At 39.4% G+C, this 27,660-nt stretch overlaps 1 protein-coding gene across 2 annotated transcripts in view; it reads right to left on the reverse strand.

Annotated features, from left to right (window-relative positions):
- ACER3 (alkaline ceramidase 3) overlaps positions 1-20,148 on the reverse strand; it is a 169,906-nt gene extending 149,758 nt beyond the window's left edge. For both annotated transcript variants that reach the window (XM_032358656.1, XM_032358655.1), the window contains exon 1: positions 19,906-20,148. In XM_032358656.1, coding sequence (XP_032214547.1) covers positions 19,906-20,008 — 103 coding nt within the window. In that variant the 5' untranslated portion in view covers positions 20,009-20,148. The remainder of the gene's footprint in view (positions 1-19,905) is intronic.
- Between the last annotated feature and the right edge of the window lie 7,512 nt (positions 20,149-27,660).

A 27,660-nucleotide genomic window follows, 5' to 3' on the forward strand; every position in this document is an offset into this window, starting at 1 on the left:
AATCTTTTCCTGAGATATCAGAATTCAAATCTTCCCTGTTGCTTAGGGATAAATTTCATCAGATCTAATTGTTGAAAAAGTCATTAAATAAAAGATAAAGCACATAAAACCATTCAGCAATGGTAGGGAGGTCACAATGAGGATTTTAAATATGTCTGTACAGAGTAGGGCCCACTACTGTTAACAAATTCTATCTTCTTACTTCTAACATCTAAACTGTTACTTCCTCAGTGAAGCCTTAAATAAGCAAGCAGAAAATCACCTACAAACTGTGAGGTTGTGCTTACGACTCCCCTAACTGCCAATAACACTTTGTTGATGATCTTTTTTTTCTTCACTAGTCTTCCTAGTTGTCAAGGATGATGTCTTAATGCTAATTTCAAAGGCATACCATATAGCTTGTACATAGCAGGTGCTCTGAATATAATTGTGTACAATAGGCTCTATTTACAGCTGGACTGGGAAAACTCCATCTTCATCTCTGAGGACATCTGGCTATCTGGCTCTTGGACAAGATAAGGTCAATTAGATTTATGATGTGCTGTTTCAGGTCCAAAACTACCTGGTGACCTATAAACCAGTTTGTTTACTGACACATTTTCACCTGATAGAACTGGTTAGCCAGCCAGGCTTGACTACATGACCAGAACAACATAAAAATACCCCACTACGAACTGCCTTGAGCTCTCCACAACCCAGAATTTATCACAAAGACCTTGGTGGTCAATCCAAGGATGAAATGGACCTGTGTACAAAGTGGGATTCTAGACAGTTTCCCCTTGATGTCCCCCATACTCCTAATGCTTCTTCACTCTCTCTCTTGCTACACCATATCCTTTAAACAAAAGCCTTAGGTAAATATGGAGACTCATGAGTACTTTCAAATACCCAAACTTGAAAGATCTTTGCAATACTATTTTCTGTACACTTTCATGATTATAAAAATAAGCCATATGGCTCAGCTAATATCCTTGTCAATCTTAATACAACAAAAATTTCTGTATTTTATACTGTTTTATAGTCTATAAATACTTTCACATACACTAACATTAAATTCCCACTAAGGAGCAGACTAGAGAAACCCAGACTCAAAAGATTAAATGACTTGTCCACTTTTGCTCAACCAAAAAGGGGCAGACTGGACTCAAGCCCAAGGTATAGGTCTAGCAATTAAACTAGGCTGCCTCCCAAGTCTGCAGCAATTAATGCCTATGTCATTATTTGAGGGCTTAAGTTAATATCTCTACATCTTTTTTTTAAAAAAGATTTTATTTATTTCTTTGACAGAGAGAGCGAGCAAGAGAAGGGAACACAAGCAGGGGGAGTGGGAGAGGGAGAAGTAGGCTTCCCGCTGAGCAGGGAGTCCAATACAGGGCTTGATCCCAGGACCCTGGGATCATGACCTGAGCCGAAGGCAGATGCTTACCCAGCTGAGCAACCCAGGTGCCCCGATATCTCTACGTCTTGATGGGGCTTCGAGAAATAAGTTACAAAGGCATCCATATCCATCCATCTGGATCATTATGTATAACATACATACGATCATTATGTATACATACATAAGATCATTATGTATAACAATACATAATGTTGATATCAAGAGGTTCAACATATTCATTCCTTCATTCCACAATTATATTAGCATCAATTATGAGGCTTAGACACCACATTAGGGAGAGTTTAGTTGTAGCAAAAAAGGAGACATTTTAAAACAGAAAAATGAATACTTTCTCAGTTGATGGATGAAAAGGAAGTTTAAATTTAAGTGCGTAATCTGACAGACTCTAAATATTAATAAAACTATTATCCAACATTTTAAATGGTACTTTTAGAATGCAAAAGGTCATTACTTTGTCTAACTTAATCCTCAAAACCAACTTATAAGGTATTTTTAATCAAATATGACAGCTAAAGAAAGTGAAATCAAAATTAAGAATTTGTCCTAATATATACAAGATTGTACAGCTTGAACAAGGCAAAATCAGGACTCAAATGTAGGGGTACTAATAACCTGTCTTCTTTCCATTTTATAAACTATTTCCTATTCTTATGTTGATTTTGATTAGAATGTCCTATTTCATTTTTTTAAAAATATCCACAAAGTGAGGAACACCTGGGTGGCTCAATTGGTTGAGTATCTGCCTTCAGCTCAGGTCAGGATCCCAGGGTCCTGGGACTGAGCCCCACATTGGGCTCCCTGCTTAGCAGAGAGTCTGCTTCTCCCTCTCCCTCTGCCCCTCCCCTCCCCGTGCTCTCTCTCTCAAACTCTCTCTCAAATAAGTAAAATCTTCAACAAAGAAAAAAGAAAAATCCTCAAAATGAGGGGCTCCTGGATGGTGATGTCAGTTAAGTATCCGACCCTTGGCTCTGGCTCAGGTCGTCATCTCAGGGTCGTGAGATGGAGTCCCATGTTGGGATCCAAGCTCAGCGAGGAGTCTGCTAAAGTTTCTCTCTCCCTCTCCCTCTGACCCTCGATGCCCTGGCTCTCTCTCCAAAGTGGATGAGTGAATCTTAAAAAAAAAAAAAAAAAAAAAAAATCCACAAAGTGAAAAAAAATTCAGTAAAACATTTTCTTATCTTATCATAATAATTATGAATAATTTAGAATTTAAAGTAAAATAATTTAAACGTCTTAGTGATTTTATTCTAATTGATGGTTATAAATATATTTCTTAAATATTTATTGAATTATATATCTTTAACTTCCTGGTAATTTCAAAGTTTTCTGGAAAATGAAATAAAAATAATTCATTTCTTTTGGTCAGCTTCCAAATCCATATGAATAATGAAAACAAATCACTGAGATATGCATTTCCTAAACATGAAAAGCTATCTGAGTTGTGGAATTGCTTTTGAAAATGTATAATTAGTTGTTAATGTTCAGTAATATCTCATTCTTTAAGACCGTAAGCAACTAAATACTTTCTCCAACATAACTTAACATTAAGTAAAATATGTTTATGAATTTATTTCATTTAACTTAATGTCTTAAACAGCGTTTAATTTAAATCAAATTCCTAAGCAGTAGGGAAAAAATTAAAGACTATAAAATACAAGTTTTTTAATTTTTTGAATTCCCAAATCTCTGAAGTGAATTGTTCTAGGGGCAACTGGGTGGCTGAGTCAGTTAAGCATCAGACTCTTGATTTCAGCTCAAGCCCCTCATCACACTGGGCATGGGGCCTGCTTAAGATTCTCTCTCTCCCTCTCCCTCATCCTGCCCCCAAAGAACTGTTCTAGTTCTACCCAAATAACTTTGGGTCAATTTCCACTGGAACAAGACTTTTTTTCAGGGTATTCACTGCCCAAGTGTCAGCTTTTAAATGTCTAAAAAAACTGCTTTAAAGAAAACCAGAGAAAATGAGATAGGTCAGCCAAGACAAGTGTCCCATGTAGCAAACAAAGGTTTCTCTGTGATCCAACTAAAACAGCAATGTTCTTACACCCACACATACATATAGAGTATTTGCATGGTCTTTTCCATTATAACCTTTAATCTGAATACTGACTTTATTTTAAAGTTGATTTTTATTTTATTTAAAAAAGAATGAGAATAAAATAGTGGGAAAAAATCACACAAATTATATAATAAAAGAAAGAATAAAGCAGAAGAGTACTAGTATCTATTGAGTTTATATGCCTGGAAGCAAACTAGTGACCTAATTTACATAATCTTTCTAATATAAAATATCACCTTGTGAGCTTTTCATTCTTATTTTATATATCTGGCAAGATTAAGAAATTTTCCTAGTGTCATATTGCTCCCAAGTGGGAAGATCTAGATTCAGTCTCATGTCATTTGCTCTTTAACAAGCTGTGTTCCTAACACCGCAACATGCAAAAAGAAAAAGGAAAGAGAGTAAGAGAGACACAGTCATAAGCGTTGGTCTATCCTAATTAATCTTAAGAACCAAACAAGCCATGTAATTCTGGCAATTATACTAGACTTATCTGAACGTCTATAGAATTTATTCATCTGGGGGTGCCTGGGTGGCTCAGTCGTTAAGTGTCTGCCTTCAGCTTGGGTCATGATCCTGGGGTCCTGGGATCTATCTCCGCATGAGGCTCCCTGCTCAGCTGGAAGCCTGCTTCTCCTCTCCCACTCCCCCTGCCTGTGATCCCTCTCTCCCAGTGTCTTTCTCTGTCAAATAAATAAATAAAATCTTTTAAAAATTAAAAAAAAAAGAATTTATTAATCTGTGATCCATTATGACTAAAGAAATGATACTGTCTTAAGGCAATTCTTTCACTGCTGAAACAAATCACTTATCTTTTCTGCTAGTCATCTTTTCACAATTTTAAGTTTATACCTCACATAGCACATAATTTACTGGGAAAAAAAAATCCATCATACATTACAAAGTAGTACATGTATAGTAAATATTTAGTAAATATTTGTTGAAAACTTCCATATTCACAATGCCCTGAAATACGTTAAGTACTTGGATAGTTGATAATATGATCAGCCTTCAGTGACACTGGACTTAGAAAGTTCTGGTTTTAGGGGTGCCTGGATGGCTGAATTGGAAGAGCATGCAACTCTTGATCTTGGGATAGTGAGTTCAAGCCCCAAGTTGAGTGCAGAGATTATTTAAATAAATAAACTTTAAAAAGTTTTGGTTTTGCCGTTCAGTCTGGAAAAAGGTTCTGCTTTAATCAATCATGATCAAGACATACTACTGGTTATCTGAGTTGATTCATCATTTATCTCCACTAGTAATGGCTTCAAATGACAACAAAGGAAAAATAAATCTTTTTTATTTTATAGATTACAATGGGCAGAACATGCCAAGCAATTTCTCACTGGTTTAACTAACAACATTAACTGGGAACTTAATCTATATTAAGATATTGTGCTAAGTGCTATGGATACTGAGTTAAAGCTTAAAAGTTTTTTAACTTGAGGCATTATCAATATGGTGGAGAATATAGACATATTTATAATTACAATGCTCTGTAAAACGTATACACATCATTCATTCAATAAATATTTGCTGAAAGTCTCATATAGTAAACACTGTAACAAACTCTGGGATACAGCAATGAACAAGATCCTAGGGCCCCTCCTTTTATTGACTTTACATGGTCTCAAAGACCTCCCAAGTCTACAGAAAAATGAAATCATCAAAAATCATAAGAGCACAAAAAAAAAATCATAAGAGCACATAAGGAAGCACGCAGCCATAAAAGAAGAACAGCCAAACAAGCAACAGAAACAAAGATGAAAGATATTGAATTAATGGATATAAGATATTAAATGTTTGATATGTTCAAGGAAATAAAAGCAAAAAAAAAACCAAACCCAAAAACTAAAAAGCTATCAGAAATTGTCAGGTAGATTTAAAAAAGAAAGCCTTTAGAAATGAAAAATGCTAAAGAGAAAAAACGAATGTGAAAGAAAAAAATTTAAAAGACTGAATTAACCAAGTAAAGAGAGATGAGAGAGATAAAGCAGGACATTCCAGATCGGAAAGAAAAATGTATGCAAACACAGGAAACTATGAAGCTGCATTCTGTGCTTGAGGAAATAAAAACTGAATTATATTGCTGAAGTATAAAGTGCAAGTATTTAGAAAGGCAAGAGATTACATCAGAAAAGTCATCAACGGCCAGTTTGTGAAAGTCTTTATCCATTATACTTCTCAACTCTATATTGCACATGTGCCAATACTCACTATCGGAAGTTCTTATCTTATATATCTGTAAGCACACATTTTTATTTAGTTAATAGTATTTCTAGTTTTGAAATGTATAAATCGTTAGCTAAAATAAAGAAATAGCTACTAAGCAATATGGCAGACACCCCAAAAATCCTCTCTTACAAACACCTAGACACGCTGGATAAAGTTTAATAATATATTTTTCAATGCACAATTCAACTCCCAAAAGACTAAAGGTAATTCCCAGAGGGAAAAACTAAGAACCAAGAAAATCAGTATGACTGTTCTACAAAGAGAAGGAGGTAGGGCAGTAAATTGGCTGTCTCATTATCATAGAAAGTAGAATTTCAAATGCTCACAAAGGAATAAGAGATAAGGCACTGGACCATGGAAGGATGGGAACTGGATCTGAGATCATCTACATGAAATGCTTGAGGGACTACCTACTCAGTAGTTAAATGAAACAGAAAAGCAACCACCCAGTAGCACAGAAAACAGTAAAAAAGTTGTTCCATAGTGATCTAGTTTAAAACAGTAAACAAATAAAACAATAAAAACAATTACCTCCTCTGGAAGTAGAAACACAAGGTTTGTGACAGGCATATTCTAAAGTGGCCACCAGGGGGCGCTGGGGTGGCTCAGTCAGTTAACAGCAACTTTCTTTGGGCTCAGATCTTGGCTTAGGTCTTGATCTCAGGGGGCCATGGGATCCAACAGAGCAGCCACTCTGCACACAGCCAGAGTTAGCTTGTCCCTCTCCCTCCCCTTCACCCTCTGCCCCTCACCGCACTTGTATACACTCTCTCTATATAAGAAATTTAAAAAAAAATTTTTTTTAATAAATAGGGCACCTGGGTGGTACAGTCAGTTGGGTGTCCAACTCTTGGTTTCAACTCAGGTCCTAATCTTGGGGGCATGGAATTCAGCCCCCTGTGGGGCTCTAAGCTCAGTGAGGAATCTGGTTGAGACTTTTCCTCTGCCCTTCCCCATCATGCCCCCCTTACCTGCTCGCTCTCTCTCTCTCAAATAAATAATTTAATTAATTAATAAAGTGGCCACCAGAATCCTTACCTCCTAGTATCCAAGCCCTTGTGTAACCCCCTCCCTCTGTATGTAGGCAGAATTAATGGCTTGCTTCTAACCAAGAGAATATAGCAAGATGATGAGATATACATAATGACATGTATGTGATAGTATTATGTGAGATTGCAGCTCCCATCTAGCTGGAGTCTCTTACTCCCTTGCTGGCATTGAAAAAGCAAGTTGCCACATTGTTGAACTGCCTATTCTGGAGGTCTCATGTAACAAGGAACCAAGGGCAGATTCCAGGAGCTAAGAGTAGCCTCCATCCAAAAGCCAGCAAGAAACCGAAGCCTCAATCCAACAACCACCAGGAACCAAATTCTGCTAGTAAAGGCTTCCCTTTTCAAGCTTCAGATGAGACCACAGCCCCCACCAACACCTTGATTGCAGCCTTGTGAATCTCTAAACAAATGACCCAGCTAGGCCAGGCCCACACTCCTAACCCATAGAAAATATGAAACTATAAATATGTGTTACTTTAAGCCATTACATAAGTAGAAATTTGTTATGCAGCAAAGATTAATCCAAGGTAGAACTACATACTGAACAAGATGCACTCACTCTCTCTTGTTCTATCTCTGGCAAATAAATAAATAAATGACATGTAAGTTAGGAGGAGTATACACAAAGTTAAAGTTGCTTCTTTCAATTACCTAAAATGAGAGAAGAAATAAGTTCGGACTTTAAGTCAAACATGTATTTAAAAAATACTTAAATAAACACCAGAACTAGAACAAAGGAGTAGCTTCCAAACCATAGAGGGGAGAAAGAAATTTTTAAAAACCTATCACTGCCGGGGCGCCTGGGTGGCTCAGTGGTTTGGGCTGCTGCCTTCGGCTCGGGTCATGATCTCAGGGTCCTGGGATCGAGCCCCACACCGGGCTCTCTGCTCCGCAGGAAGCCTGCTTCCCTCTTTCTCTCTCTCTCTCTCTCTGCCTGCCTCTCTGCCTACTTGTGATCTCTGTCTGTCAAATAAATAAATAAAATCTTTAAAAAAAAAAAAATTAAAAATAAAAAAAATAATAAAATAAAATAAAATAAAAACCTATCACTGCCAAAAGAAGGCAAGAAATATAGATGTAGAATAAAAAGCATTATAAAAAAGGGTGGAAATATGGGATGCCCAAGTGGTTCAGTTGGTTGGGTATCTGCCTTTAGCTCAAGTCATGATCCCAAGGTCCTGGGATTGAGCCCCACATCCCTGCTCAGCAGGGAGCCTGCCTCTCCCACTCCTTTTGCCTGCTGCTCTCCCTGCTTGTGCTCTCTCTTGCTCTCTGTCAAATAAATAAATATCTTTTTTTTAAAAAAGGATAGAAATAAAAATATATCAGTAGTCACAGAAAGCAAGAAAATAAGACTGAATTTTAACAATAAAAGAAACAGTTATCTGCTTTATAGGATAAATACCTTAAACATAAGGGCACATAGTAGCTGACAGTAAAAAAAAAAAAAAAAGAAAAAGAAAAAAAAAAGCCTGGGTAAAAAACAGGCCAGGTAAAAGGAACAAAATAGATTTTAAAGCAGAAATTCAATATACAACTTAAATTTCACGTCATTTTTAGAATTAGTGCCATTATTTTTGTCCAATCTCTTAAAGAAGCAAACCATTTATTGATGGTACACATGGCTTTGTACTAGTCTCACAGTTGGTAGAGCAATTTTATGAAGATACCTACACAGCCCGTTTACCAAATAATTAAGGAAGACTTCTTACAGAAGGCAGTAACAAGAAATATAGGCTGTAAACAGGATTTACACGTCTACCTAAGACAGAGTAATAAGGACCATATTTACTCTCCTACCTGAAGCAACCAATGAAGCAACAAAGGTGCACAAGAAAACTCTTTGGGATGATGAGTATATTCAAATTTTGGTTGTGGTAACGGGTTCACAGGAGTACATCTGTCAAAATTTAGCAAATCATACACTGTAATTATGTATAGTTTTTTTGCACAGCAAAGGAAACCATCAACAAAATGAAAAGGCAACCTAATAATGAAAGAAGATATTTGCAAAAGGTGTATCTGATAAGGGGTTAATATCCAAAATATATTTAAAAACTCACTCAACTCAATCCAAAGAACCCCAAACAATCCAATTAAAAAATGGGAAGAAGACCTGAATAGACATTTCTCCACAGAAGACATACAAATGGCCAACAGATGCATGAAAAGACTCTCAACATCACTAACCATCAGAAAAATACAAATCAAAACAATGAGATTATCACCTCATACTAGTCAGCATGGCTAATATCAGAAAGACAAGAAATAACAAGTGTTGGTGAAGATACAGAGAAAAGGGAACCCTCACATTCCTGGTAGGAACGTAAATTGATGCAGCCTCTACAGAAAACAGTATGATAGTTCCTCCAAAAATTAAAAAATAGAAATGCCATAAAATCCAGTATTTCTACTTCCGGGTAGAAAAAGAAAATGAAAAAACTATTTTTTTTTTAAGATTTTATTTATTTATTTGCCAGAGAGAGTCTTTTAAATCTTTTTAGTTTTAACTTCTAATATAGTAAATACCAAAAGATTTAACTCACAGAGCTCTTCAGGGTCCTCAAAAATTTTTCAAATGTATAAAAGAGGTTATGAGACAAAAAAACATAAGAACTTCTGATCTTCTAAAAGTAAAAGTTGAATTTGGGCATGCCCTACAATCTAACCATTATACTTGTCAATATATACAAGAACTCTTAATTTGTGTGTACTAGAACATGTACAAAAAGTTTAAAACATTATTTGTAATAGCCAAAACCTGAAAACAAAAAACATCCAAAAACTGAAGAATGGATAAATCAACATATTCATACAGTAGAATTCTAAACAGTAAAAATAAATGAACTATATCTAAACCCATCAACAGAGATCATTCTTGGGAGCAAGGATGATACATAATTGAGAAAAGCAAGTTGAAGAATAAACACACACATACACAGTACAATTCCACTTATATAGACTATAAAATAAGGAAACCTAAACAGTGTATTTTTAGAAATGCATATGGTACAAAGCTAGGAAATGATAAACAATAAACTAAGGATAGTGGTTATCTCTGGAGAAAAAGGAAGAAATGGGATGAAGGAAAGGCACAGAGGGGGCGGCTAAATGTTTATTTAATGAATGCTCTTTAAAAAAAGAACAGTCCTCCTTTATCAAGGTCATAATTCTCTTTGATTGTCAAGCTTTAAGTTGGACGTTTCTTTCTTTTTCTTTTTTTTTTTTTAAGATTTTATTTATTTGACAGAGACAGAGAGAGAGAAAACAAGCAGGGGAGAGGGAGAGGGAGAAGCAAACTCCCTGCTGAGCAGGGAGCCTGAAATGGGAAATGCAGGGCACAATCCCAGGACCCCAGGATTGTGCGTGAACTGAGCCAAAGGCAGACACTTAACTGAGACACTTAACCTAAGTTGGATATTTCTAGAGTAGTAAAAGAACACTGAACATCCAATTGGCAAAACGAACTAAAGGAACTCCAGGGATCAAATGGATATCAGACAACAAAACCAGACTGTCCTCCTGTCTACTTTAAAAAGGGGGTGGGGGTAGGGAGGAATTGCTACCCAGCAGGTAAAATAGCCTCAAACCGTAATATTTCATTTGCAAAGACTATCTTACCTAGAACGTCTCCTTATTGTTTTGTAGAAATGAATGAATTCCAGCCATAAGACAGTTTTTGCAGCAGTAACAAAATTTTAACAAGTGCAATGTTAAGAGTTCTATTTTGAGTCCATTCAGTCTTTCCTCTTGCTGTTAAAAGCAGCTTGCTCTGAAAAGTTAAAGAACTTTAAGATAGAGTCCACATCTATAATGCATCAAAAATTTTTCCAGTCATGCAACTGAATTATTTCAACCTTAAAGTACTTATTTATTTTCACGGGGTAAAATGCCTCTTTTGAGTCTTAAAAGTGCATTATAGGGATAAATAAAATGATGCTTATAAAAATTCTCTGAAATTTTCAAAGAGAGGGCCTATATTAAACTTTATTATTATTTTTAAAGTTTCATCCTCTAAGAATAAAATGTATGGTGTGATTTGGCATACTCTGAGTTTACACAACAGGAAATCAAAATTGCTCAAAACCCAACTTTAGGGGTGCCTGGGTGGCTCAGTGGGTTAAAGCCTCTGCCTTAGGTTCAGCTCATGATCCCAGCATCCTGGGATCAAGCCCCACATCCGGCTCTCAGCTCAGCAGGGAGCCTGCTTCCTCCTCTCTCTTTCTGCCTGCCTCTCTGCCTACTTGTGATCTCTGTCAAATAAATAAGTAAAATCTTTAAAAAAGAAAAAAAAACTCAACTTTAGACGCTATTACTTGTTGCTGAATAATAAGCCACCTCCCAAACTTCATGGCTTTAAAAAAAACGATTTACTATTATCTCTCATGGGAAGAACACAAACAATGAAAAGTGCACCAAAATATAAACATAATACATAAACAATGTTTTGGCAACAGTACAGTATATTCAAGGAAAGTAGGAATTATAGGAAAAGGGAGGAACAAAGACTAAAGAGTTTAGAATACACCAGATCCCACAATGAGTTAAAAAACTACATAACTAAGAAAATGGTGAAAATTGAAGACACACCAAATGTTAGTGAGGAAGTGGATGAAATGCTGTGAATGTAAAACACTATGTAAAACCACTATGAGTAAAGATCTGGCAGTTTCTAATAAAATTGAACACAAAATTAACCCTCTGACCCAGTTATTCTAATCCTGACTATTTACCTATAAGAATGAAAATATTAAAAAAAAAAAGAATGAAAATATATTTCCACAAGACAACTTGTGCAAGAATGTTCATAGTAGCTTTATTTATAATTGCCAAAACCTGAAAAAAGCCAGGTGTTCAGCAATAGGAAAACTGATAGACTACGGAATATTCATATAATGGAATACCACTTAGCAATAAAAAGGGACTACCAAAACTTGCAACAACATTGGTGAAATCTCAAAAACCATACAGTGAATGAAGGAAGTCTTATACCAAACAGTAAATACTGCATGATTCCACTTATATTCCATTTCAGAACAGGTATATCTAATCTATGGTGCGGGGGAGGAAAATCAGAACAGTGGCTGCCCTAGAGAGAAGGGGAAGGTGGAGGTGAGGATTAACAGAAGAGGCATGAGGAACTTTGGTCCTTGATAGTAAAGTTCCATATTCTAATAAAGGTTTTGGTTACACAAATGCATGCACTTGTTAAAATTCAGCAAATATACCATAAAATTTGTGCATAACATCAAATATAAATTTTACATCCAAAGAAAACCCACAAATAATTGATCTTTAAGGGTACCTGGGTGGCTCAGTCAGTTAAGCGCCTGCCTTCGGCTCAGGTCATAATCCCAGGGTCCTGTGATCAAGTCTGTATCAGGGTCCCTGCTCAGCAGGGAGTCTGCTTCTCCCTCTCCCTTTCCCTCCCCCGCCCATGCCCACTGTCTCTCTCATGCTCTCTCTCTAATAAATAGATAAAATCTTAAAAAAAAAAAAAAGAACTGATAATAGGCATGTTAAAGGATTTAGGGGAAAGTGTATAGATGTCTGTAATTTACTTTGAAATGTATCAAAAATAAAGTGAATTGACAGAAGAATGGGTAAATGGACAGATATGCACTAAAACAAGCATGAGGTGCCTCAGTGGCTCAGTCAGTTAAGCAGCTGCCTTTGGCTCAAGTCATGATCCCAGAGTCCTGCCTCTCCCTCTCCCTCTGCCTGCTGCTCTCCCTGCTTGTGCTCTGTCAAATAAATAAAACCTTAAAAAAAAAAAAGTATAAAACAAGCATAATAAAATGTTAAAATAGAATCTAGGCAACAGATATTCACTATAAAATTCTTGACTGTTGTGAAAATATTCATTTAAAAAAAAAAAAAGGAGTTTTCATGCCATGTTAGAATTTGGCCTTTATACTTCAGTTAATAAAAAGTCCTCGAAGGGAGGGGTACCTGAGTGGCTCAGTCTGTTAAGTGTCTGACAACTGATTTCCGCTCAGGTCATGATCTCAGGGTTGTGAGATCGAGCCCCACGTCAGGCTCCAGGATCAGTAGAGAGTCTGCTTATCCCTCTCCCTCTGCTCCTTCCTCCTCTCGCACACATGCAGGCTCTCTATCAAATGAATAATTTTCTTTAAAGAAGTCTTTTTTTAAGGGGCACCTGGGTGGCTCAGTGGTTTAAGCCTCTGCCTTCGGCTCAGGTCATGATCTCAGGGTCCTGGGATCAAGCCCCACACTGGACTCTCTGCTCAGCAGGGAGCCTGCTTCCCCTACTCTCTCTGCCTGCCTCTCTGCCTACTTGTGATCTCTCTCTCTCTCTCTCTCTCTCTCTGTCAAATAAATAAGATCTTTTAAAAAAAAAAAAAAGTTTTTTTTTAAAGTCCTCCAAGGGAAAGAGAAGCACCCAACCCTGTAAGGAGTAATCACTCAAGGTTTAAAGAGGTATCCACTGAGAGAAGGTAGCTACAAATGACAAGGGAACATCATGTGCAAAAGCAATCCCACTGAAAACATCTACAAATTCTGGTATATTTTCAATATATGCAAACAAATGAAAAAAAGGATGAAAGGGAGGAAAAGAGAAGAGAGGAAAGGTCCGCCAAAGTGAGGAGTCAAGTAAGTCAAGGAAGAAACCTCCCCCCCAAAAGTTTAACCTTTCAACTGACTGGATGTGGCCCACCCACATCACTGAGAATAATCTTTACTTAAAATCAACTGACTATAGATGTTGACAACATTTATAAAATACCTTCACAGAAACACCTAGATTAGTATCTAATTAAATTAGTGGATATGATAGCCTAGCCGAGTTTACACATAAAACTAACCATTACAGATGAGGAGGCCACAACTATAACACAGTATGACTTACTTTTTAGACTTATTTTGACTAGATTCCAATTCAACTAATATTTATTGAGCACCTTGTATTGGCCAGGCACTTCACCTGACTGTGTACTTTAACACATACCATGCCATTTAATTCTCCTAACCCTCTCAGATATCATTATTCTCGTGTTATAGAAAATAAGCCGATACAAACAATGACTAAGTGATTTGCCCAGAGTCACAACATTCAAGTGAGCGAAGTTCAGATAGGATCTTGATCCTGGCTCCGAGTCATTATACCATAAACTTTCCCCACAGTATATATGTAGGACTTTTGTATCACTGTTTAATGCTTCTGCTGTCTCTTTTGGGCTCTATCATTTTGCCAGACTTAAAATGTTTCTCCATGCCTCCACTTCTTTTAAAATGCTCTTTTGCACTACCTAAAACTCTCCCAGTCAGGTTTTTTTTTTCCCACTAAGAGAGAAACAGCTGGCAAAGGAATAGGGTAAACCCAAAATCAAAGGAACAACTTAAAAATTTAACGAGAGCTAATAATGCACTGGGCAAGACTTTCATTTATTTTCTCTAATGATTTTATTTATTTGTCAGGGAGAGAGACAGACAGGTAGAGGGAGAAGCAGGCTCCCCACTTAGCAAGGAGCCAGATGCTGAAGTCAATCCCATGATCCCTGGGATCATAACCCATGCTGAAGACAGATGCTTAAGCAACTGTGCCTTCCAGCCATCCCAAGACTTTCATTTAAATGTTCACTATTCTATGTATTCTGGCTTAGTAAAGTTCCCCAAATTACCATTTGAGGTATTCATTCTTCTTATTTACCCATATACCAATTACTGTTCCATTAAAAAAAAATCTATCATTTCTTCCAATATGTGCCACCAAATGAAAATTCTTCCTAGTTAATATCTTGGACAACACAGGTAAATACTAAGCCAAGATGAGACTTCAAAATGCTCTTTGCCTTCAAGCATTACTAAGCTCTAATGACTAACTATAGATCTAAGTCTGAAAAGTGGTTTGAAGGGCTCCTTGATGGTACAGTCAGTTCAGCATCCAACTCGGGATTTCGGCTCAGATCATGATCTGCAGGTTGTGAGATCGAATCCTGCATCAGGCTCCGTGTTCAGTGGGGAGTCTGCTTGTGATTCTCTCCCTCTCCCTTTGCCCCTCCCTCCCCCCCTTGCAGGTGCATTCTCTCTCAAAATAAATTAGTAAATAAAATATTTTCAAAAAATTAAGGCAAAAACTGTTAGTGATTATTCACTGCACTTTGTTATTCAATTCATGTACAGACAGCCAAGTGTGTAGCTGAGTTGCCTCCTTGTCTCCTGGTAATGAACGTATGTGACATTTTACAAAAATGAATAAGCAAAAAATGGAAATAGCCAACAATGATGAAAGTGTAGCAAAGAAACAAAAAGTGATAATATTGGAAGTAAAATTCCAATCACACATAAACAGTTATCAAAGAAATAGGTGACAACGATGATGTTGATTGCTGCCATCTGAGGGACTCTAGATAAACAGCCAGACTAACTTAAAGGCAAACTAATCAACATAAATGAAAAAAGTGGTTGTAAGAAAAGGATGAAGAGGGACCAGAAGAAATGATGCCAGTAAAAAACTCTGCATTAGAAGAACTCTCAGAGATATTTCACAATATTGAAAGTGCAAAGAGTAAAATGTTGAAGCTGAACCAAACTTAGAAAGGAGAATGACAATTCATTAAGGCATAGAAAAACCACTCATTCCACATCACATGTTACATGACAAGAAAGCCAGCACTGTTCAAACTACTTTTGGTAAGTTTTTGTACAAAGAAATAACACATTTTAATTATCAGTGTTTTTAATGTTTTAAATTACAGAGTAATAATAGTTTCGCTTTTTTTTTCCATTTCTCTAATTTATAACCAACAATAAGAGGGTTTATGGTGTTTGACAAAAAATTCTGAAGTTCTCAGAACAACTGTAACTTTTCCCATTGATTATTAAGACTACTTTGCCAGGGGGCACCTGGATGGCTCAGCTCTTAAGCATCTGTCTCCTGCTCAGGTCATGATCCCAGAGTCCTAGGCTCAAGCCCCATATCCAGCTCCCTGCTCAGCGGGGTGCCTGCTTCTCCCTCTCCAGCTCCCCCGTGCTTGTGTTCCCTCTCTCCCTCTCTCTCTCCATCATAAATAAAATCTTAAAAACAAAAAACAAGGGGCGCCTGGGTGGCTCAGTGGGTTAAGCCGCTGCCTTCGGCTCAGGTCATGATCTCAGGGTCCTGGGATCGAGTCCCACATCGGGCTCTCTGCTCAGCAGGGGGCCTGCTTCCCTTCCTCTCTCTCTGTGATCTCTTCCCTTCCTCTCTCCTACTGTGATCTCTCTCTGTCAAATAAATAAATAAAATCTTTAAAAAAAAAAACAAAAAACAAAAAACAAAAAAGAAAAGACTACTTGGCCAGGTTTTAAGTTGCATGTCACTACCATAAAGAGTGAGGAATGCCTGTACCTATAACTTCTGCCACACCAAGGGATATATTATTTCGCAATTGTAATTAAGAAAAAAACTCTACCTTTTCCCCTGTCCTTACAATGAGCTCAAGCAAAAAAGGAATTTGGAAAAAAAGAGAAGAGGAAGAAGAAAAGGAAGAAGACTTTGAACTGACCTTGGATGATATTAAAAAATAAAAAGGCAAATTTTCAGGTATTTCAGTGACTCAGAACTGCTGCCACTTCTGAACGCGCAATTCCAGAAACTCATTTTTTTATTATTCAAAATACACACAGCCTAATGCTAAAAGATAGGATTCTTGAATAATTATTCAATTTATCCTTTGCAATAGTATACTATTTCACATATCATCATCCCTTACATACAGAGACAAAATGAAAATGCCTTTAGAATCAGACCTCAACTTGAATACTATCTCTACACCACATTTTGCAACATTAGGTTGAAAAAATTAAAGAGGGGAACCTGAGTGGCCCAGTAGGTTGAGCTACAGACTCTTGATCTGATTTCAGCTTAGGTCATGATCTCAGGGTATGAGACTGAGCACCCCCCAAGCCAAGCTCAACAGAGAGTCTACTTAAGATTCTCTCTCTCCCTTTCCCTTTGCCCCCCCCACCCCACATGCAAGTGAGTGCTCACCTACTCTCTCTTTTGCTTTTGCTCTCTAAAATAATAAATAAATCTTTAAAAGAAAAAAAAAGAATGAGAGAAGATAGATGAAGTGCTTATTAAAGTGCGGTATATAGTAAGCACTTAGATATGCCTATTATCTCCATTCTTATCTTTAATATTTGTATCATTACTGTAAATATAACAATGATAAAACTATACTTGTTTTTTTTTATTATTTTATTTTATTTTTCCAGTGTTTCAAGATTCATTGTTTATGCACCATACCCAGTGCTCTATGCAATACGTGCCCTCTTTAATACCCACTACCAGGCTCACCCAATACCCCACCCCATTTGGGTTTTTTTTTATTAAAGAATTTATCGGGGGCGCCTGGGTGGCTCAGTGGGTTAAGCCGCTGCCTTCGGCTCGGGTCATGATCTCAGGGTCCTGGGATCGAGTCCCACATTGGGTTCTCTGCTCCGCGGGGAGCCTGCTTCCTCCTCTCTCTCTCTCTGCCTGCCTCTCTGCCTACTTGTGGTCTCTCTGTGTCAAATGAATAAATAAAGTCTTTAAAAAAAAAAAAAAAAAAAAGAATTTATCGGGTGCCTGGGTGGCTCAGTAGGTTAAGCCTCTGCCTTCAGCTGAAGTCAGTCTCAGGGTCCTGGGATCGAGCCCAGCATCAGGCTCTCTGCTCAGCAGGGAGCCTATTTCCCCCCTCTCTCTGCCTGCCTCTCTGCCTACTTGTGATATATCTTTCTCTCTCTCTCTCTTTCAAATAAATAAATAAATCTTTAAAAAAAAGAATTTATGTATTTATTTGAGAGAGAGTGAAATAATGTGAAAGAAAGCATGAGCAGAGGAGAGAGGGAGAAGCAGACTCCCTGAGGACCCTGGATCATGACCTGAGTTGAAGGCAGACTCTCCAACCAAGCCACCCAGGCACCCAAAACTACATTTGTTTTAAACACACCATTATTAACCAGCATATTTTTCAAAGATCAAGTTCTCATACTCCAAAATATGATAGATACCCACTGCCTCCTAGGTAAGAAGACTTGACCTCAACTTCCTCCCAATAATTTTCTCCAAAGGTACACGTGCAAACAACAACCAACATTCACTTACCCTCTTCTTGTACCCTGACTCCTATGTCAAAACCCTCCCTGCAGTCTGCTCAGTTTCCTCCTCTGAGAACGGTAAGACCAAAAGCCATTTCCCATTTCTCAGAGCTATCTGGCAGAACCGAAGTATCTTGCACTCTCATAGCTCACATGACTTAACTGTCAGTTTTTTCTTGATTCTAATCCTTGGTTCTAAACTAAGAGCCATTATTACCTATATCCACCCATAAATATGCAAAGGACCTAAAGGACAACTAAAGCCAACCCCTTTTCTTTACTAAACAATTAATCCTCCATAAAATAATCATGTGAGTTAGTTGAGCAATGTCTGTTTCAACACTTTCAGGAACCTCTATGTCTCCTGAATCCATCCCATTATTCTTCGGTTTAAAAGTTTCCTTATTTTGAAGCAAAATCTCTCCTCTACAGTTAGTTTCCATCCATACACTCTAATTCCACATTCTAGAGAAATAAAGTTAAACTGCTCTGCATGACAGCCCACCCAAAATCTGAAGACCCTTGAGTTTCTCTTTTCCATGTTACACATTTCCAGTTCAGAAAGCATGGTTTCAAGTCTCTTCTTCTCATGGACCTTCTCAGGACCACGTATGGGTTTGCCAACATGACCTAACATCAAACTGGTAAAGCGCTTCCTTGCCAACACATGGGCTGCCAAGTAATTACACTACAAATGATCCCTTTGCCCTTATACTTCCATCACTACATAAAAATTATTACTTTAAACCAGTAGTTCTGGATATGGTTTAAAGTCTTGAACACTACAAAGAGTTCGGGTTTGTTTCTGTTTGTTTTTTTTTAAATTTAGTCAATTATTGTGAAGAGAATGAGGTAGCATCAGCTATGGTTTAAAGTCTTGAACACTACAAAGAGTTCGGGTTTGTTTCTGTTTGTTTTTTTAAAATTTAGTCAATTATTGTGAAGAGAATGAGGTAGCATCAGCTAGCAGGAAACTCTTGCCTCTTTCCTAGAAAGCCAAACAAATGCCTGAGGAAAGGACCCAACAAAGGGTAGGTTAGCAAAGAAGAGTTGCTTAGTGTCTTTACAAAGTGGATCCAATTAAAAGAAGAAATAGCCCCAAAAATGCTCTGTACTTTGCCAGAAGCAGATAGGTACCAGAAGAAGGATCAAACACTGTGCTCTCAAAAACACTGTGCTCTCAAAACTTAACCAAAGTAAACTGCATTTTTAAAAAAGTGGCAGATTTTTCCTGTGCTCCGCTAGCCTAGTGAATAAAATCTGGCGAAACACACACACACACACACACACACACACACACCATCCCCACCCCCCACCCCCGGGGGCAACTGGGGCCTGTCCGGAGCAGCAGCTGGAGGAGGATGTTCCCCAAGTCCTCAGAAGGTGCAAGCAATGGAATTAGTGTCTTCAGATGAACCTTAAGCCTTAGGTAGTCTTAAAGGAGGCAGAGTGGCGCAGGGTCTTGGTCCCTTGTGTTCTTGAGAGCCTGGCACCTTCCCTGGCGTGGACCGAAGAGGTCCAAAGAGAACAGACGAAGAGGAAGGGAAAAACCTGGGACTCTTCACGGTTGGGGTAAGACTAAACTAGGACCTGTTCCTTTCTCCTGTGCCCTTAGGCCGAAGGTGGTGGCAGCAACAGTAGGAGCAGGTGTCCCGGGCCCTCATTATAACGAGCAGTGTCCACTCTCCCAACCTCCGCTCAGGCCGCCCCAGCCTGCCCCATTCCTCCACTCCGCCAGGAATTCTCACCCCAGCCCTACCCCTCAGGCCTCCCCTCACGTCCAGCGGGGGCTCCCCCCTTCTCTTCCACTCCCCCAAACTCAACGCCCCCAAACCGTCCAGACCCCGGCACCCTTCAGCCGACACACTGATTTCCCCGTCCGCTCCCCTCTTCAGCAGCGCTCCCATTCCTGCCCCCAGGCCAGGGCTCCCCACTCCACCTCCCCGGGCAGGCCTGGTGCCTCCCCTGGCGGCCAGGTCCGCCCTCCGCCTTCCTCACGCGGCGTCTCCCCTCAGACCGGCGCCCTCCCTCCCTCCCTGCCTCCCGCCTCAGGCCCGGGCGCTGGCACCCGCACTCACAGAACTCGGCGATGTACCAGGTCACCGCGTAGTTCTCCTCGCACCAGTCCAGCGTGGACGTCGTGGGACCCCAGTAGCCCTCGCGGTCCGCGGCCGGAGCCATCGCGCACGCTGCCGCTGCCGCCACCCAAGAGCTCGCCGCTCGCTGCGCTCGGCTCCGGAGGCTCCCAGGCCGGCTCGGGCCCTTCTCGCGCGCTCACCGCACTCGCCGCCCGCACGCCCTCCCCCGGGGGGCGGGGCCGGCGCCGTCAGCAGCAGTACCCGGCGGGGAGACTCCGCCCACCGGCGCCGCCAGGCCGCCCGCGCCGGGCCGCCGCCCCGCCCACCCCAAGGGCGCTGAGGTTTTCCTCCGCCCCCTTCTTCCCAGGGCGGGGCTGTGCTCTGGACGCGGGGGCGACGGTTCCCGGGCTCCCTGTCCCACCCAGACACGCCCCTGGCTATAGGTTAGGGGCTCCTTGATAACCCTGAGGCGTTTCTCTGTCTGGACGTGTTTGAGCCTTTATCCCTGTGTCTGTGCGCGTGTGGTTTGATTTTTAACGAGGGCGGAGTGGGTTGAAACCTTCCACAAGCCCTGGCTTGATAAAACCTGTGTAGAGATGCACCTCAGTATCTTCCTTGGAGGGCAAGCCTCAAGTGGAGCCCGGAAACAGATCTCTCCCAGCCCCCCGGGAACTGTAGGAAATAAACAGTGATTTTCTGATAAAGGTAGAGGTAAGTGTCTCTCGGGAACAAAGGGAATGGGCCACAACCCTGTAGCAAAAAAAAAAAAAAAAAAAAAAAAAAAAAAAAAAAAAAAAAAAGAGGGGTGTTGAGATCCAATAAAGAAATGCAGCCAAAGCCCTAAAGCTGAGCTGGTTCATTTTCGGCTTCCAATGCCGGAGGTTTCCACAGGCTACCTATAATGTTGCCCTACTCTCCAGGCACTAACAGCCTCCCCTACTTCCAGCCTCAAGACTCTAACACTACACAACGCTGCTGGAGGGATCTTTTAAAAACACAAAGGCAACCTTTCCGGTCCCTTGCGCTCAATTACTCAAATTCTTCCCTAGCTCAGAATGTGTTGGGTCTATTCCCACCTCAGCATTTGGCCCTGCTGTTCAGCTGGGACTGCCTTCCTCTCTTCTCTATTTGGCTAACTCCCCCTGGCCCTTTAAAATCCAGCTTCCTGGGTGCCTGGGTGGCTCTCAGATGATTGAGCCTGTTTGCCTCAGACTGGGGTCATGATCCCCCATTGCCCAGCAGGAAGTCTGCTTCTGCCTGCAGCTCCCCTGGTTGTTCTCTCTCTCTCTCTCTCTCTCAAAAATAAATAAAATCTTAAAAAAAAAAAAAATCCAGCTTCCTGAATCACTTCCTAATTGTCACTCCCAAGAGCTCCCTTGCCCTTTGTTCATACCCTCCAATGATACATCTGGATAAGAAAGCTTGCTGATCATTCTTTATGGTCTAGGCACCCAGGACATGCCTGACCATGCAGTTTGAAATGAAGATCATAGTTAAGGATGATACAATTGCTATTTTCTAAAGGAACTAGTCAGATAAAATGCAATCACAGGTAAAAGAGAAAACAAAGGGAGATGCGTCCACAGCCTCTGGCCAAAGTGACCCTAGCACATGATAGATGGAAAACCTTTACTTTCAGGGTGCAGAACCTAGGAATAGAGGCAGTGTGTATTAATAGATATAGCAGGATATCTGAAGATTTTCTTTGGAACAGCAGACATTGAACTTCTGCTATTTATCTGGCCCTAGGCTGGGTGCAGGAACACGCTGAAATGAATAGTAAAGATCCAAGAGGAATAGAAGGCATTGAGGTGTGGGACAACTTCTATTTCTAAGCATTTTTAAAATCTCGGCCTCTAAAATGTTTTGCGTATGCTTTTAATATGTATAATAATCGTATATATAACTTATAAATGAACACATCTATTTATATTTTCAAAGTGAACATGCAGAAATACATACTCAAAAGTGATTTGCTGGGGTTGGAGAACCTGGCTGGCTCAGTCAGTAGAGCACGTGACTCCTGATCTTGGGATTGTGAGTTCAAGCCCCATATGCTAGGTGTAGAATTTACTTGGAAAATCTTAAAAAAAAAAAAATGGGATTTGCTGACAAAATTACAATAAAAGCAGCATAGAGACCACAAAAATAGAGTATGATACTATTTTGCTTGGACTAAATAAAAAATTAGGGTGTTGTGGGGCACCTGGGTGACTCAGTTGATTAGGCGGCTGCCTTCAGCTCTGGTCATGATCCTGGGGTCCAGGGATCAAACCCTGCATCTGGCTCCCTTTTCAGCCGGGAGTCTGCTTCTCCTTCTCCCACTCTCTCTGCTTATGCACTCTCTGTCAAATAAATAAAAATTAAAAAAAAAAAAAAAACTGAGGGTGTTGTGGAAAGAACCCCTGACTCAGCCAAGTGATTGAAGGCAGGAGATGAAGTCTTGACTAATTCAATACCTTGCACATTTCATCACATTTTCATCAACAATGGAAAAAAAAAAAGTCTAACACAGCCAGGACAAAATTTAGGAAAGAAAAATTCACCTGACCAAGAAAACAGGTGCACTGCCGTAGTATCACTCTCAGAAAACAAAATGGATTCCATAGTACCATCAGCAAGGTTTATCTTTCTCTCTTTCTAAGAAAATTTTCCCAAGTATAAAAACAATGCATGGAAATGTAAGGGACCTTAAAAAGCCAAAACCATCTTGAAAAAGATCAAAGCTGGAGGACTGACACTTCCCAATTTCAGTACTAAAAGTCTATACTAATCGAGGGAGTGTAATACTGGCATAAGGATAAACATGTAGATTAATAGGAATAGAATGAAGAGTCCAGACACAAACCCGTAAGTTTTTGGTCGGTTGATTTCCAAAAAGGATGCTAAGACAATTCAATAGGAAAAAAAATAGCCTTTTCGATAAATGGTGCTGTGACAACGGATATCCATATGCAAAAGAATGAAATTAGACTCCTTCCTGCCACAGTAAACTAAATTAACTCAAAATGGATCATAGAGTTACATGTAAGCGCTAAAACTATAGAACTCTTAGTTTACATAAAAGTAAATTTTTGTAACCTTGGGTTACGTAGTGATTTCTTATATAAAATAACAAAAACACAAGCAGCGATAGAAAAAATAGGTAAATAGGGCTTCATCAAAATTACAAGTAATACCATCCAGAAAGTGGAAAGACAACTCAAAAAGGGGAAGAAATATTTATAAATGATATATCTGACAAGAGACTTGTATTCAGAATATATAAAGACCTTTTACAACTTCATAAAAACACAAAAAAAATTAAAAATGGGCAAAGCATATGGCTAGACATTTCTCCAAGGAAGAGAAATGCCAATAATCACATGAAAAGATGCTCATGTTTGCCATTGGACAAATGCAAATCAAAACCACGATGAGATTCTACTTCACATACACTAGGGTGACTATAATCAGAAAAACAATAAAAATATTATCAAAGACAGAGAAAATTTGAATCCTCATGCACTGATGGTATGTAAAATGATATGACCACTTTGGGAAACAGTCCGGTACTTCTTCAGAATACTCAGTCAGAGTTACTGTAGGACCTAACAATTCTACTCTTAGCTGTATGCCAAGGAATTTGAAAACTTGGCCATACAATACTGTACAAGAATGTTCATAACACGGGGCGCCTGGGTGGCTCAGTTGGTTGAGCAACTGCCTTTGGCTCAGGTCACGGTCCCGGAGTCCCGGGATCGAGTTCCGCAACAGGCTCCCAGCTCCATGGGGAGTCTGCTTCTCCCTCTGACCTTCTCGCCTCTCATGCTCTCTCTCACTGTCTCTCTCTCAAATAAATAAATAAAAATCTTTAAAAAAAAAAGAATGTTCATAACAGCTTTATTCATGGGAGCCAAAGAGTGAAAACTGATGAATGGATTAATAAAATATAGACTATCCGTGCAATGGAATGTTATTTGACAATAAGAAGAAATGAAATACGGATGCTTGATTCAATATCAATGATCCTTAAAAACATTATGCTACATCAAAGAAGCCAAACACAAAAGGGTACATATTTGTATGAAACATCCAGAATAGGCAAATCTTTAGACAGTAAGTAAAGTAGATAAAAAGTAAATCAGTGGTTGGCTGAAGCAGGGAATGGAAAGTGATCGCTAATATGTACAAGGTTTCTTCTGGGACAATGAAATGTTCTAAAATTAGATGTGGTAGTGGTTGCACAACTCTGAATATGCAAAAAAATAAAAGAAAATTGTATGCTTTATTTTTTTTAAAGATTTTATTTATTTGACAGAGAGAGAGAAATCACAAGTAGGCAGAGAGGCAGGCAGAGAGAGACAGGGGAGGAAGCAGGCTCCCTGTGGAGCAGAGAGCCCGACGTGGGGCTCCATCCCAGGACCCTGGGATCATGACCCAAGCCGAAGGCAGAGGCTCCAACCCACTGAGCCACCCAGTCACCCCTGCTTTATTTTTTTTAAGACTTTTTATTTTTTAAAGTAGTCTCTATACCAAACATGGGGCTCAAACTCAACCCTGAGATTAAGAGTCTCATGTTCCACCGACTGAGCCAGCCAGGTGCCCCCAAATCGTATACTTTTGAATACAGTAATTATTCTAAATGCTGAACAGTATAGTAGAATAATTATATCTTAATTAGGATGGGTTTTTTTTTTTAGATTTTATATGAGAGAGAGAGCACGCACATGGGTGAGCATGGGATGGGGTGCAGAGGCAGAGGGAGAGGCAGACTCCCTACTGAGTAGAGAGCCCGACATGGGGCTCAGTCCCAGGACCCTGAGATCGTTACCCAAGCTGATGTCAGACATTTAACCAACTAAGCCAGCCAGGTACTCCAATAAAGCTGTGTTTTTAAAGAAAGTAATATATTCCTATATTGGAAAGTTTAGAAAACTCTGAAAAAAATAAAGGAAATCATTCATAATCCCACCAACTAGCAGTAACCATTGTTAACATGTAAGTATGTTTTTTTCCAGCATTTTATCTATGGATTTTTTTACATGCTAGAATATTGCCTTTCTATTTCATATTTCATAAGCATTTCTCATGCCATAAAAAATTCCTTATAAACATATTAATAATTATATCATATTCGATATTATAGATATACCACAATGTACTTAAGCATCATATATCCATGTTACTATTCCCTTATTAATGAATATTTATGTTATTTCCAATCCCTGTATTTGTTTTTCCGCTAACAAATAGAGAACCCAAATTTTGGGAGCTTTCAACTAGATTCCTAGTGAAAACCCTTTTCACTAATTCCCAAGACAAAAGAAATCCAAGCTGTAAGCCATTTTTTTCACACGAGACATGTTGCACCATTTCCTAATTGCAGAGGAAAATTTGATACACAGAACCCAACTGTGTAGATTGAGTGATTTTATGATGTACACATTGCCTCTTGGCTTCTTATGGCAAGGCACATCTGTGGTAGCCTGTCAGCACTTACTAGATCCTATATGTGAGAATATTAGCATGTTACCCACTTGGAGACACTACCCTGAGAGGGAAGAGCCCCTCCCCTCAGGCTAGCGGGAGGCCCATCTATGGTCCTGCAGCCCGGGTTTCCCTCCACTATAGCTTCTCTCACATTTCATGGTAGTCTGTTTAAGAATCCATCTTCCAGACTCAGTCTCATTCTGCCTCTGTATCACCAACTAAAATGAGTCCCTCATGGGACTTGACATGCCTGGTCAGAACTGCTGCTCAAGGAATATTTAAAGAACAAAAACAATAACAATAGGTGTCATTTATGGTACATTTACCACGAGCCAGGTCCTGTCCTGGGTTCTTTATATTATACTAACTGAGTTAAATGTTACATAGCCCAATGAAGTAGATACTATTCTCTCTCCCATTTCAGAGTTCAGGTCATTCAAGTACAAAGAGGTTAAGTTACTTGCCTAAATATATGTAACTAGTTAGTAGCAGAGCCAGGATTTGAATTTAAGTAGCTAGCTTCAGAATAAAGGTGCTTAACAGCTACATTAACAAACATTGCTAATGAATCTGTAAAATACTGATCGTGAAAGCCAAACTGAGAATTTTACAGGGACACAAAAGAGCCCCCATGAGGCTAAGCTCTATGAGTCTAGGAACTATGTAACATCACTGTATCCCAACATACAGCTTGGGACAGAGTAAGTCCTCAGCAAATATGTGGTGAATGAACAATATAAAGAGGCCAGGGTAAGAAAAGCTACAAGAGCATAACAGTTTTTTAAATGGCATTACATTTGTTATCTTTCTGTTTAATATAACCGACTGTACTCATGTTCATTATGGGAAATTTCAATATATGGATAAAAATACTTATTATGAAATATATAACATATAAAAATAATACATAACTGACTATATATTAAGAATAATGATGGGGCGCCTGGGTGGCTCAGTGGGTTAAAGCCTCTTCCTTCGGCTCAGGTCATGATCCCAGCTGGGATAGAGCCCTGAATCGGGCTCTCTGCTCAGCAGGGAGCCTGCTTCCCTTCCTCTCTCTCTGCCTAATTGTGATCTCTGTCTGTCAAATAAATAAATAAATAATCTTTAAGGGGGGAAAAAAAAAAGAATAATGATGACCTAGAACTTGATTAAGAGGGGTGCCTGGATGGCTCAGTGGGTTAAAGCCTCTGCCTTCAGCTCAGGTCATGATCCCAGGGTCCTAGGATTGAGCCCCGCATTGGGCTCTCTGCGCCGTGGGGAGCCTGCTTCCTCCTCTCTCTCTCTCTGCTTGCCTCTCTGCCTACTTGTGATATCTGTCAAATAAATAAATAAAATCTTAAAAAAAAAAAAAAGAACCTGATTAAGATAGAACTTATTTGAGAACTAGAACATGACTGATGCCTTAAGTCCTGTGTATCCTTCTCCAATCTCATTACTTCTCTCCCTCCAGAAGCAACCACCTTCCTGAACTTTGTTTGTTTGTTTTTTAAAAGATCTATTTATTTATTTTTGAGAGGGAGAGCATGGGGAGGGTCAGAAGGAGAGGGAGAGAGAATCTCAGGCCGACTTTGCACTGAGTGCAGAGCCCAATGTAGGGCTCCATCTCATGACACTGAGATCAGGGCCAGAGCTGAAACCACAAGTTGGACACTTAACTGACTGCCCCCGCAAGGCCCCCCCTGAATTTTGTATCATTCTTTTACCGTTGTATACTTTTATCACATGAATGTATCCCTGAGTATATATTTTGCATGTTTTTGAGTTTTATAAAAATAGACTCATATAGTAAGCATTCTTCTTAGACTTTTTTTTTTTTTTTTTGGCTCAACAATATACTTTTAAGATTCATCTATGCTGTTGTATAAAACTTGTAGTTTCTTGGGGCACCTGGGTGGCTCTGTTGTTAAGCATCTGCCTTCGACTCAGATCATGATCCATGGGTCCTGGGATAGAGCCCCACATTGGGCTCCTTGCTCAGCAAGAAGCTACTTCTCCTTCTCCCCACCCCCGGCTTGTGTTCCCTCTCTTGCTGTCTCTCTCTCTCTGTCAAATAAATAAAATAAAAATCTTTTTTAAAAAACTTGTAGTTTCTTCATTTTTACTCTTTTGTAATGTCTTCGATTGTCTTCTATATGTCTTCTATCGCATGACCATGCCACACTGTATTTATCCATTTACCCATTTTTGCTACTGTAACCAAGGCTACCTTGAACACTCCTTTGCACACATCTGATACACATGCACAAGAATTTCTTTAGCATATTACCTGTGAATGGAAGA

Source organism: Mustela erminea, chromosome 9, assembly GCF_009829155.1.
Source record: "Mustela erminea isolate mMusErm1 chromosome 9, mMusErm1.Pri, whole genome shotgun sequence".
Classification (NCBI taxonomy): domain Eukaryota; kingdom Metazoa; phylum Chordata; class Mammalia; order Carnivora; family Mustelidae; genus Mustela; species Mustela erminea.